General features: G+C 38.1%; 1 protein-coding gene across 9 annotated transcripts in view; it reads left to right on the forward strand.

Moving 5' to 3' along the window:
- Window positions 1–33: 33 nt before the first annotated feature.
- The window catches only part of eag (ether a go-go), a 59,925-nt gene continuing 47,864 nt past the window's right edge, over window positions 34–12,094 (forward strand). For 4 of the 9 annotated variants that reach the window (XM_064699023.1, XM_064699026.1, XM_064699027.1 and 1 more), the window contains exon 1: window positions 35–470. In XM_064699023.1, coding sequence (XP_064555093.1) covers window positions 392–470 — 79 coding nt within the window. In that variant the 5' untranslated portion in view covers window positions 35–391. Of the gene's footprint in view, window positions 471–12,094 lie in introns of all 9 variants that reach the window. The other 5 variants (XM_064699024.1, XM_064699029.1, XM_064699030.1 and 2 more) reach the window with 2 other exon arrangements.

The raw sequence follows: 12,094 nt of genomic DNA on the forward strand, positions 1-12,094 counted from the left end.
CGTGTGTGCGCGAGTGTGCGTGTGTGAGCGAGTGCTCAACAAAATGGCGGGCGGCCGGCGCAGCCAAAATGCAGCGCTGCTCAGCAACGTCGTCGACGTCGCCGCGATGCTGCTCTAAACGAATGCGCATAGATCGAGCACATAGCGAGCAAGCGTGAGCGAGAGCGAGAGCGAGAGAGAGAGAGAGAGCGCGCGCAACAGACAGAACAGGAGCGACTGAGAGAAATAGAGAAAGCTAGACGGTAACCAGGCAGCCACATCCATCCATCCATCCACAGCTAAGTTGCGCAGCTGCCGCCGCAGGCAAGCGGCTGCTAAGCGGTTAAGCGGTTCAGGTGCCAGACTTCAGTCATCGCAGAGCGGCGACGCAGCGCACAGACTACGCACCAAAATGCCTGGCGGACGACGTGGACTTGTTGCTCCGCAGAACACATTCCTTGAGAACATAATACGGCGCTCCAATTCGCAGCGTAAGTACACAAAGAAAAACAACAATTTGTTAACAACAAATAAAAATTCAAATAAGAAAACAACAAACAAAACTCGAATTGCTAAATAAAGCTACTCACAAAGATATCGATAAGTGAACTAACGAGAGTAACACCTAATATACCTAAAGTGATTGGCGCTGTTCATCCAGGCAACTGTCCTCCATTTCAAATAACGCTAACATCAGAACAATGTGTAGAGTTTCGATAAACAGTTGAATAAATTTTTAATGTGGCGTCTATCCATAATAATTATTATGTGGCGTCTATCGATAACATACATGTGGCATGTACTATTAAATATATAAATGTGTCGATAATATATAAATCCCGCTTCGGCTATCATGAGATCTCTTAATTATCGTTTGTGGTATATCAGTGTTGTGGTATTTCAATGTAGGAAGTATCGCAATTATAGTGTAAGACCTTAATCAATATGCTTTTCCAAGATGTATGTGGTATATCAATGTGAAAATTATCGATTTTTAAAAACATCTGTGGCATTTGAATGTAGGAACCACAAATATTATAGTGTAAAGCCTCAATATCAATGTAGAAACTATCGATATTACCGTGTAAAACCACAATCAATATGCTTTCGTAAGATGTGTGTGGTATATCAATGTGGGAACTATCGATGTTATAGTGTAAAAGCTTACTATCAATGGAGGAACTGCCCATATTACAGTGTAAAACCTCAAAATCAATGTGGAAAATATCGATATTATAGTGTAAAACCTCAATATCAATGCAGGATCTATCGATATTATAGTGTTAGACCTCAATATATATGGACGAACTAGCGATATTATAGTGTAAGACCTTCTCAAAGATATTTGTGGTATATAAATGTAGAAACTATCGATGCTATATTGTAAAACCTCAATCAATATGCTTTTCAAAGATGATGAATCAAACCCATTCAATATGTCGATGTGGCGACTATCGGTTTTCGAATCGATTCTTATATCCAATAGCTTCTTTTATTATATCGATCATATTGATAAACTAACTAGACCAAAACTTTTATCGATATTTTTCAATGTTAGGCAAAGCCTTAATCTATAGTTTGCCAGAACTGCTATCGATAAATTATTTTACAAATCAATCTGAGCCATCGATAACAATTGGACAATTGTGGAACTGATTTGCAAACAAATTTTCCAAGTTCTTCGCATGGAACCACAGCAGACCAGCCCAGAGCACAAAATCTCAGGTGAATAACTCCCATATTTGCCGAGTTCTGAGGTCAGTTTAAATTAGTGTTGGGGGGCAAAGGCAATGAGGTGGCAGAAGAGGGCTAACAACAAACGCACGCAAAGTTTTAACATCCATTTGTGGTCAGTTGTGGGCAAAAGTTCTGCGGCTGTCAACTGACGGCTAATAGAATTGAATGGGTTGGTCTGCTGGAATGAAACGGAATGTGAAATCATTTTCCGCTAAGTTGTCAACGCTTGCAGCTTCAGCCGCAATCAGACACCGCGCACAGCGGGCGCAGCGGGGCGCAGCGGGGCGCAGCGGGGCGCAGCACATACGCAACCGCTTAGCTTTATAAATATACCAGCACACAGCCAACCCACAAAACCACCAAACCACCCAACCACCGACCCACCTTCACACACACACATACACAGAAGAAGAAGCACACGTCGATTGCGGGTTGTCGTCGCCGCTGGGCCAATTAAAACGGCGGCAGCAACCTGTTGACCAGCTGAGAATGGAAGGAGAAACAGGAAGTGAGAATTGGGAATGAGAATAGAAATGAGAATAGTAATAGGATTGTGAACTGAAAAGGTAAAATGAATAGGAATTGAAACAGGGGTAAAACTAGGTAAATGAATAGAAATTAAAATGTGAGCATGACTGGAAATACAGATAGGAATAGGAATTGCAGCAGGGGTGAGGGAGGAAAAAATAGGCATGTGAATAGAACTTTAAACAAAGATGTGGGAATTAAGGACCAACCAAAGGAATGCCATCGAAAATAGCTGAGACTAGGGAAGGAAAATTAAATCGGGAGAGGAGAATAAGGAGAGGATAATGCATTGAGAGTGAAATTGATATACTCCGAAATGCATACAGGAATGTTCACAGGCAAGAGATTCAAATTGGAATAGGAGAAGGATATTGAAACGGTTTGTCAATAAAGATATGAATGGAATAAGACAAAAGGACTTCAAACAAAAATGGCAATCTCAATAAGTTCAAGAACCAGAATCGAGTTTCAAATTGTATAAAAACTTAAGGCCGAAAACAATTGGAAGCGAGTTGGAAGGACTTAAGATTATAAATAAACACAAATGAAGGAAGGAAGGTGAAATAAGTAAGCAAATAGTAATAGAATAGGAATTTCAAATGGAAATAGGGACAAGCAGATGCTAAATTGGGAAAGGAAGAGCCGATATGAATGGAAGGTAGGGCAACGGGTACGAATATGAATAAGGATACGCATTAGAATTAAATTGTCAAAATGACTAAGAATGGAAGAACTGGGAGCGCATCCCAATAAAGATGAGCGAGCGGAATTTCGACAGGAAGTAAAATCCAATAAGGGTGAAAAAAATGGAATTTCGATGGAAAATGAATTCCAATCGATAGTTGACACTCATATATGTATTTCTGCGCACATATCAGAGCATGGCAGAATGTACGTCAACGTACGGATAACAAAAAAAAAACAAGAGGTTCTAGTCGGGAGCTCCCGACTAGGGGATACCCTGTACCCTCTTCTTCCAACAGGCGATAGGTATAAAATGAAAGATACTTGATATATATATACTATTCTAGAGGCTACATGTCAAGTTTGGTGACTCTAGCTCATATTATTTGCTGAAATTGCCCAAAAACAGGATTTCGATATCGATTTTTATCGATTACTTGGAAACGGGGCAAGTTATCGAATATCGGAAACAAACTCGATCTGCGCGGGGACTAGGAGGACCTACAGCTAAAATTTCAAGTCTCTAGCTCTTAAAGGTTTTAAGATCCTTGCGTTCATACATACGGACGGACGGACAGACAGACGGACATGGCTAGATCGACTCAAGAATATATATACTTTATGGGGTCGAAGATGCTGCCTTCTGCTTGTTACATACATTTGCACAAATACATTATACCCTCTTTACCCATTTTCAATGGGTTCAGGGTATAAAAAAAAGAAGGGGAATATTGATGGGAATTCGAATAAGAGGTGACACATGGAAATGAATTCCCATAGGTGGAGTATGGGCAAATGTTGCTGGATAAGCCAATTATATGCGTCAGGTTTGATCAGCTGCACAATGTAAAGCGCGGCATGTTGCAGCAGCAACAACAATAACAGCAAGACGACAGCAACACGCAGATAATTAACAAGCTGATGGCTGAAAGCCACCCAAAAGCCAAACCCAACGCAACCAAACAGTTGTCATTTGTGCAGTCGTTGCTGTCACACTCACAGACACAGCCACAGCCACAGTTGCAGTTGCACTTGTTGTTGCACTTGTTGTTGCACTTGTTGTTGCAGTTGTTTTCTGTCAAATGATTGCGCGTACAACATGACTGGCTGTCGGAGCAGATGTGGCTGACTGTTGTCTGGGCGTGCGGTTGCATTGAATCGCTTTGGCAGTTGCTGTTGTCGCACTTAATGACTTAATGACTGCAAATAACCAGAGTCTGAGTACAAAATCAGTTCAGCTCAAAGCGGAGCCGAATTCGAGAAACAAACAAAAAAAAAATGGCTCACATTTTCAGTGAGAAAGTTCTACCAGCTTTTATTCCATCAAGCTGGTATCAAGACTTCGATTTCACTTTTTTTTATCTTGATTTGAAATATACTAAAGAGAAATTATCCTAGCGAAATTTTCAACCTTGCAAGTAAAGGCTAAAGGGTATTCTAATTTGGCCATCAAATGTGTAACGTAGAGAACTGACATCTCCGAGCCCATAAAGTATATATCATTCGAGCTGAAGGTCTCTCAGTTTTAGAGCTATCGTCTTGAAACTTTGCCTAGATCCGCCTCTCTGTTGCAGGCAGTACAAACCTCGAAGCCTTCCGGATCGTAGCACTATATCATATAGCTGTCATAGGAACGTTCTGTCAAAAAGTAAGTTCTCGTATGAACAATTTCTTGGTTTATGATCAAAGATCCCACTTCTACATTATATAGCACTCTGGGAAGATCCAGTTGTTATAAAAGTTTCTTTATGGCAACATATTCTGTCTATTCTCCAAGATATTTTAACCAAACTCAGCTTTTACGAGCTTCATATTTCGCAAAACCGTAAGGCAAATGTCGACTAGGCTATTAAATCTTCGTTTTAATTAATTGTTATTGTGTTATGTAAGTTTTCATAAATTAAGTAAACAAAAGAATATATACAAATTATAAATTCCTTCCTGGTTTGAACCAACGACCTTCCGCTTGCCAGTCCGACGCTCAGGCAACTAAGCAACACAGGCTCAGGACGTCGCGTTGGCAAAGCACATTTATACGGATTAGTTCTTCATGGTGTGATTCATCGAATTTTATATAAGTTCCACTTAGTGCTCTTACGCGTTTGACTAATGTTCAATCAATCAGTCAGTCAATCAGTTGGTCAGTCAGTCAGCACGAACTCTGTTAGTCTGAAGTGTTAAGCTTCAGCTGTACAAGCTAATATATGCTAAGCCTATTATGTTAATGAGTCTTACATTTTGGAATTTCCAATGATAATGTTAACTAAGTGCTTGCTTTACATAAAAAGAGCTAAGCCGCTGCTGTTAATGTTAACGCACGCGCTAAGCACTGCATTCGAATGTTAACGAAAGCGCGCCACAGCTGCTAATACAATTTGAAGTGAACACGGCCCCATGAAAGTTTGACAAGCACATTTCATAGAGATGTCAACTTAAGCATTCCGCTTGTCATACAAGAGACCATTTCAAGGGCGAGGTGCGTCATCGGGTGGGTGCACGTGCACGTGCAGGTGGGTGACTGAGTGGTTCTCGTCTAATAAGCATGCATTTTATTTTTATATGTTATGTATCGAGAAGGGGACCTGAGTTAGTAGAAAGCGGATTACCGAGCGGCCAAATCAGACATAAAACCTTTTTCAAAAGGATTTACCGAGCAGGGCAAAGTGAAAACCCACCCAATAAAAGCACAGGTAGGAAAAGGCGAAATAGATGCAGAGATAGAGAGATAAAAGCTAGTTAATGTCCACAACCAAGCGAACTGCGAAAAGATGCGACTATCTCACATTTATTATACCCTAAACCCGTTTAAAATGGGTAAAGAGGGTATAATGTATTTGTGCAAATGTATTTAACAAACAGAAGGCAGCATCTCCGACCCCATAAAGTATATATATATTTGATCAGCATCAATAGCCGAGCCATGTCCGTCTGTCTGTCCGTCCGTCTGTCCGTCCGTCCGTATGTATGAACGCAAGGATCTGAGAACCTATAAGAGCTAAAGACTTGAAATTTTTTAGGTAGGTCTGCCCTAGTGCCCGCGCAAATCGAGTTTGTTTCCGATATTCGATAACTTGCCCCGTTTCCAAGTAATCGATAAAAATCGATATCGAAATATTGTTTTTTGAGCAATTTCGGCAAATAATATGAGCTAGAGTCACCAAACTTGACATGTAGCCTCTAGAATAGTATATATACATCAAGTATCTTTCATTTTATACCTATCGCCTGTCGGAAGAAGAGGGTTCAGGGTATCCCCTAGTCGGGAGCTCCCGACTAGAACGTCTTACTTGTTTTTTTGCTATTTGTCTGTTCACATTTTCGTTTTCTTCTTCGACTCGTTTTTTGCTCGAGAGCCTTAAATGAAAATGACATAAAGGAAATGCACACAGACGCAACAGAATGGGGGGGACAGCAAAAATGATAGCGCATCGGGCATGGGCATAAGGATAAGGAAGTGCTGGATGGATGCAGTGGCTGCCACAGCGAATTAAGGAAGTGTCGCGTATTAGGACGGGCAAATTGCGTTTGTTGAGCGGCGCAGCCAAGAGAAAGTCCCCGTTTTAATGTGATTTCTTGTGTCCGAGTAAAAGTGAACCTGAGCATCAGACACAAAGCGACCAGAGAAAAGAAAGTTTTCTTTAGAAAATGAAATAGATTTGCAGACTAAAAAATGCTTTTATACGAACGATTGTGGAGGCTACATAATGATGTAGTTCGATTTGATGGGGATTGACTGAGAAAGTATTGCTTGATAAATTGAAAAGTTTTTCATGATATAGTAGAGCGATGCTGATATTACTTTGATTTATGTGTAAGAATACAGAAAAGATTTTCATATGAGAATCTCATGTTCGACATTTCAGTGCAATGGCAGCTATATGATATAGTGCTCCGCCTGCAACAGCTAGACAAGGTCTCACTTACTTAACTTTACTTAAATTTTACTTTACTTTGCTTGAATTGAATTTCTTGACTCTTGAACTGGAGATAGCCGACATATTATATAAATATTAAAAAGGTAACCAAATAGCCTACATTATATTATGGGGACAAATGCAATTCGTGACGCAATCAAATGCACCCTCTGCAAGGATTGTCGATACAAGAATTCATCCTGTATCCAATTACAATTTTCCCCCTTTTAGATAATAAATACAATATTTATTTGTTGGCTGGCTCGAGGTCCGTGTTTGTTAAAACAAACAATGAAAAACAATTTTATTTAATATTTGCTTCCGATATATTTCGGTTGCACATCGGCAAACCGTCTTCAGGGCACTAACACTAAGATGCAAAAACAATTAACAATTCATATCATCGCTTTACATACATTATTTTACACGTCTGCGCTTTTTGACGTGGAGATTGTTACTGAGGTTGTTTGGCTGTTTAAGAGGTGTCTGTACAAGTGAGCGCAATTTTCTGTGTCTGTCTTGTAGTTTAGTCGTTTGTTGGTTGGTGTGTTAATTATGTGTAGCATTTCCAATGTGTGTCGCTTGTTATAGTGTTGTTCTTGTTGTAAGATTGTTGTTTCATCAAAATTTGGTGTGTGGTTGCTTTTTATACAATGGGTCATAAGTGCTGTTTTCTGTATATTATTTTGATGTCTTAGTTTGAAGTCCGATTTATGTTGACTAATCCTTGTTTTTAGCTTCGATTTTGTTGTACCTATGTAGACACTATTGCACTTGTTGTTGTTTTCCCCGCCACATGGTATATGGTAAACGACGTTGCTTTTGTCGATCATCGGGATTTTCGACTTTATCTTGTTAAAGAATTTTTGTAATTGTATTCTTCGGTTTGTGTGCTACTTTTATATCTTGTTTGTTATAACAGTCTGAGTTTGTGAGGTGATTCTGTATATTTTAGCAGGTTCTGTTGGCTTTTTTCTTTCGATTTGTCGTCTTTTTAATAATGTTTTGATTATATTTGGAGGGAAGTCATTTTTGGTCAAGAGTTTTTTGATTTCATGTTCAATTTCTTTGTGGTATATTGTGTCCGATATGTTCATCATTCTATTCATACAGCCTAGTGCTGTATTGATTATCATACTCTTTGGGTGGTTTGAATTGAAGTTGAGTATTCGTCCGGAGGCTATGGGTTTCCTATACCACTTTATTTTGAGTGTGTTGTCCATTCTGCTTACAATAGAGTCTAAAAATGGTAATTTCCCGTCCTTTTCTAATTCCATGGTAAATTTTATCTGTTTGTGGAAGGAATTCAATTCTTTTAGAATATTTCTCCACTTCTATTTTGTTAGTTATGGCAAAAAGGTCATCTACATATTTGGTCAAGAGTCTTGGTTTTATTTTTAATTTATCTGTAATCTTGTCCAACAGTTCCTCCATTAATATATCTGCGATTACTGGGGAAGCCGGTGATCCCATTGGCATTCCTTTTAGTTGTGTGTATATTTTGTCTTCGTATTTGAAATATCTGTTTTCCTGAATGCAAAATCTAACTATGTCCATAAATAGTTGTTTCGGTATACTCGTGTGCTCTTCTAATTTGGTCCATTTTTGTCTTATTGTGTCAAGTGCTAATTCTATTGGTATGCTGGGAAATAAGGATACTACGTCAAAAGATACTAATGTTTCTTCTTCTCTAATATGGGAGTTGTTAACTCTGTCTTTAAAATCTACCGCGTTCTTGATGTTGTACCTAGAGTCCATTGTCAGATTTTTTAATATTTGTATTATATATTTGCACAGCCCGTAAGATGGAGATCCGATGGAAGAACATATTGGTCTCAGTGGCGTTCCTTCCTTGTGTATTTTTGGTAGTCCATATATCCTCGGAGGTACCGCTGTTGTTGTAGTCATCTTATTTCTTTCGTCCTTTGAAATAAGACCCATCCTGAATAATTGTGCTACGAAGTTGTTATTCTTTGTCTGTAGTCTTGATGTCGGATCCAGTCTCAGTGTTCTATACGCGCATAAGTCGTCTAAAATATTTGTCATTTTATTTTTATATTCATCCTCATCCATTGCTACGGTTTTGTTGCCCTTATCCGACGATAGAATTTTAATATTTGTATTTTCTTTCAATAATTTTCGTGTCTGTTTCACTGTGTCCAGTATTGCTCGATCCCTACTGTTTTGGTTGTTCTTGGTTTTATGCTCTTTGACTAACAAAGAGAATTTTGTGCGCGCCGACTCTTGTGTTTCCTTTTCTTTTATGGTTTGTACTAGCTCCTCACCGTCTGCGATGTATTTCAAGAGAGGAAAATCTTTCTTGCTGATTGGGAGAGCGAACTTCGGCCCTTTTGCGAGTAACGCTACGACGTTTGGCGGGAATTCTATTTTTGTTTTGTTTACGAACCACTCTCTTTGAGTGTTGTTGTCCGCTAAGGCTAGGTTCCGTTGATCTCGTAACTTATCGTGTTTCGTTTCTTGTCTTTTCTTAAGTGTTGTTGTTATTTTGTTTTCTATATTTCTCTCGCTCTCAAAAAACGCTTTTGCGTCATCTGTGGTCATCAGTTGTTCTATGTTTGTTTTTGCTTTTTCCATATGTTTTGCTTGTTCTTGTAATAGGTTGTGTTTGTGTTTTATAAGTAAGTTTAATATTTTGGTATGGTAAAAATGTGTGTGTCTAGTCAATGCTCTTGTTATGTCAGGGTGGGTTTTATTGTCAGTGGTCAGTATGGTCAAATGCTGTGTCAAGTTTTTGATGAAGTTAGGTATTAAATTTGATTTTCTACATTTTAACAAAAATTTTAAATTTCCCATATTTATTTCCCAATATTAATTTCCCACATTAGAGAAGAAGAAACATTAGTATCTTTTGACGTAGTATCCTTATTTCCCAGCATACCAATAGAATTAGCACTTGACACAATAAGACAAAAATGGACCAAATTACAAGAGCACACGAGTATACCGAAACAACTATTTATGGACATAGTTAGATTTTGCATTCAGGAAAACAGATATTTCAAATACGAAGACAAAATATACACACAACTAAAAGGAATGCCAATGGGATCACCGGCTTCCCCAGTAATCGCAGATATATTAATGGAGGAACTGTTGGACAAGATTACAGATAAATTAAAAATAAAACCAAGACTCTTGACCAAATATGTAGATGACCTTTTTGCCATAACTAACAAAATAGAAGTGGAGAAAATTCTAAAAGAATTGAATTCCTTCCACAAACAGATAAAATTTACCATGGAATTAGAAAAGGACGGGAAATTACCATTTTTAGACTCTATTGTAAGTAGAATGGACAACACACTCAAAATAAAGTGGTATAGGAAACCCATAGCCTCCGGACGAATACTCAACTACAATTCAAACCACCCAAAGAGTATGATAATCAATACAGCACTAGGCTGTATGAATAGAATGATGAACATATCGGACACAATATACCACAAAGAAATTGAACATGAAATCAAAAAACTCTTGACCAAAAATGACTTTCCCCCAAATATAATCAAAACATTATTAAAAAGACGACAAATCGAAAGAAATAAGCCAACAGAACCTGCTAAAATATACAAATCACTAATATATGTACCACGACTATCAGAACGCCTCACAAACTCAGACTGTTATAACAAACAAGATATAAAAGTAGCACACAAACCGAAGAATACAATTACAAAAATTCTTTAACAAGATAAAGTCGAAAATCCCGATGATCGACAAAAGCAACGTCGTTTACCAAATACCATGTGGCGGGGAAAACAACAACAAGTGCAATAGTGTCTACATAGGTACAACAAAATCGAAGCTAAAAACAAGGATTAGTCAACATAAATCGGACTTCAAACTAAGACATCAAAATAATATACAGAAAACAGCACTTATGACCCATTGTATAAAAAGCAACCACACACCAAATTTTGATGAAACAACAATCTTACAACAAGAACAACACTATAACAAGCGACACACATTGGAAATGCTACACATAATTAACACACCAACCAACAAACGACTAAACTACAAGACAGACACAGAAAATTGCGCTCACTTGTACAGACACCTCTTAAACAACCAAACAACCTCAGTAACAATCTCCACGTCAAAAAGCGCAGACGTGTAAAATAATGTATGTAAAATGATCGAAATAATGTTTAATTTATTGTATTATAATTGTTAATTGTTTTGTATCTATCTCTCCGCCCTGAAGACGGAATGCCGATGTGCAACCAAAATATATCGGAAGCAAATATTAAATAAAATTGTTTTTCATTGTTTGTTTTAACAAACACGGACCTCGAGCCAGCCAACAAATATTTTGAAATATGGAAAGGTCGCCAGAGCCATCAATAAATATCAACGGAAGGCACGCCGTATGCACAGCAGCCAACATGAGCTACGCAAAAATAAAAACTAAATACAAGGATTCCAAAAGAACAATTAATAAATTCCAACTAACACTGGTAAAATTAACTAAACTTAAATCTAGTTTAAAATTTTTGTTAAAATGTAGAAAATCAAATTTAATACCTAACTTCATCAAAAACTTGACACAGCATTTGACCATACTGACCACTGACAATAAAACCCACCCTGACATAACAAGAGCATTGACTAGACACACACATTTTTACCATACCAAAATATTAAACTTACTTATAAAACACAAACACAACCTATTACAAGAACAAGCAAAACATATGGAAAAAGCAAAAACAAACATAGAACAACTGATGACCACAGATGACGCAAAAGCGTTTTTTGAGAGCGAGAGAAATATAGAAAACAAAATAACAACAACACTTAAGAAAAGACAAGAAACGAAACACGATAAGTTACGAGATCAACGGAACCTAGCCTTAGCGGACAACAACACTCAAAGAGAGTGGTTCGTAAACAAAACAAAAATAGAATTCCCGCCAAACGTCGTAGCGTTACTCGCAAAAGGGCCGAAGTTCGCTCTCCCAATCAGCAAGAAAGATTTTCCTCTCTTGAAATACATCGCAGACGGTGAGGAGCTAGTACAAACCATAAAAGAAAAGGAAACACAAGAGTCGGCGCGCACAAAATTCTCTTTGTTAGTCAAAGAGCATAAAACCAAGAACAACCAAAACAGTAGGGATCGAGCAATACTGGACACAGTGAAACAGACACGAAAATTATTGAAAGAAAATATAAATATTAAAATTCTATCGTCAGATAAGGGCAACAAAACCGTAGCAATGAATGAGGAT

The sequence above is a fragment of the Drosophila montana genome, unplaced genomic scaffold (genome assembly GCF_035044405.1).
Source record: "Drosophila montana isolate Dmon_TW-CO22-7 unplaced genomic scaffold, ASM3504440v1 contig_787_1, whole genome shotgun sequence".
NCBI classification, from domain to species: Eukaryota; Metazoa; Arthropoda; class Insecta; order Diptera; family Drosophilidae; genus Drosophila; species Drosophila montana.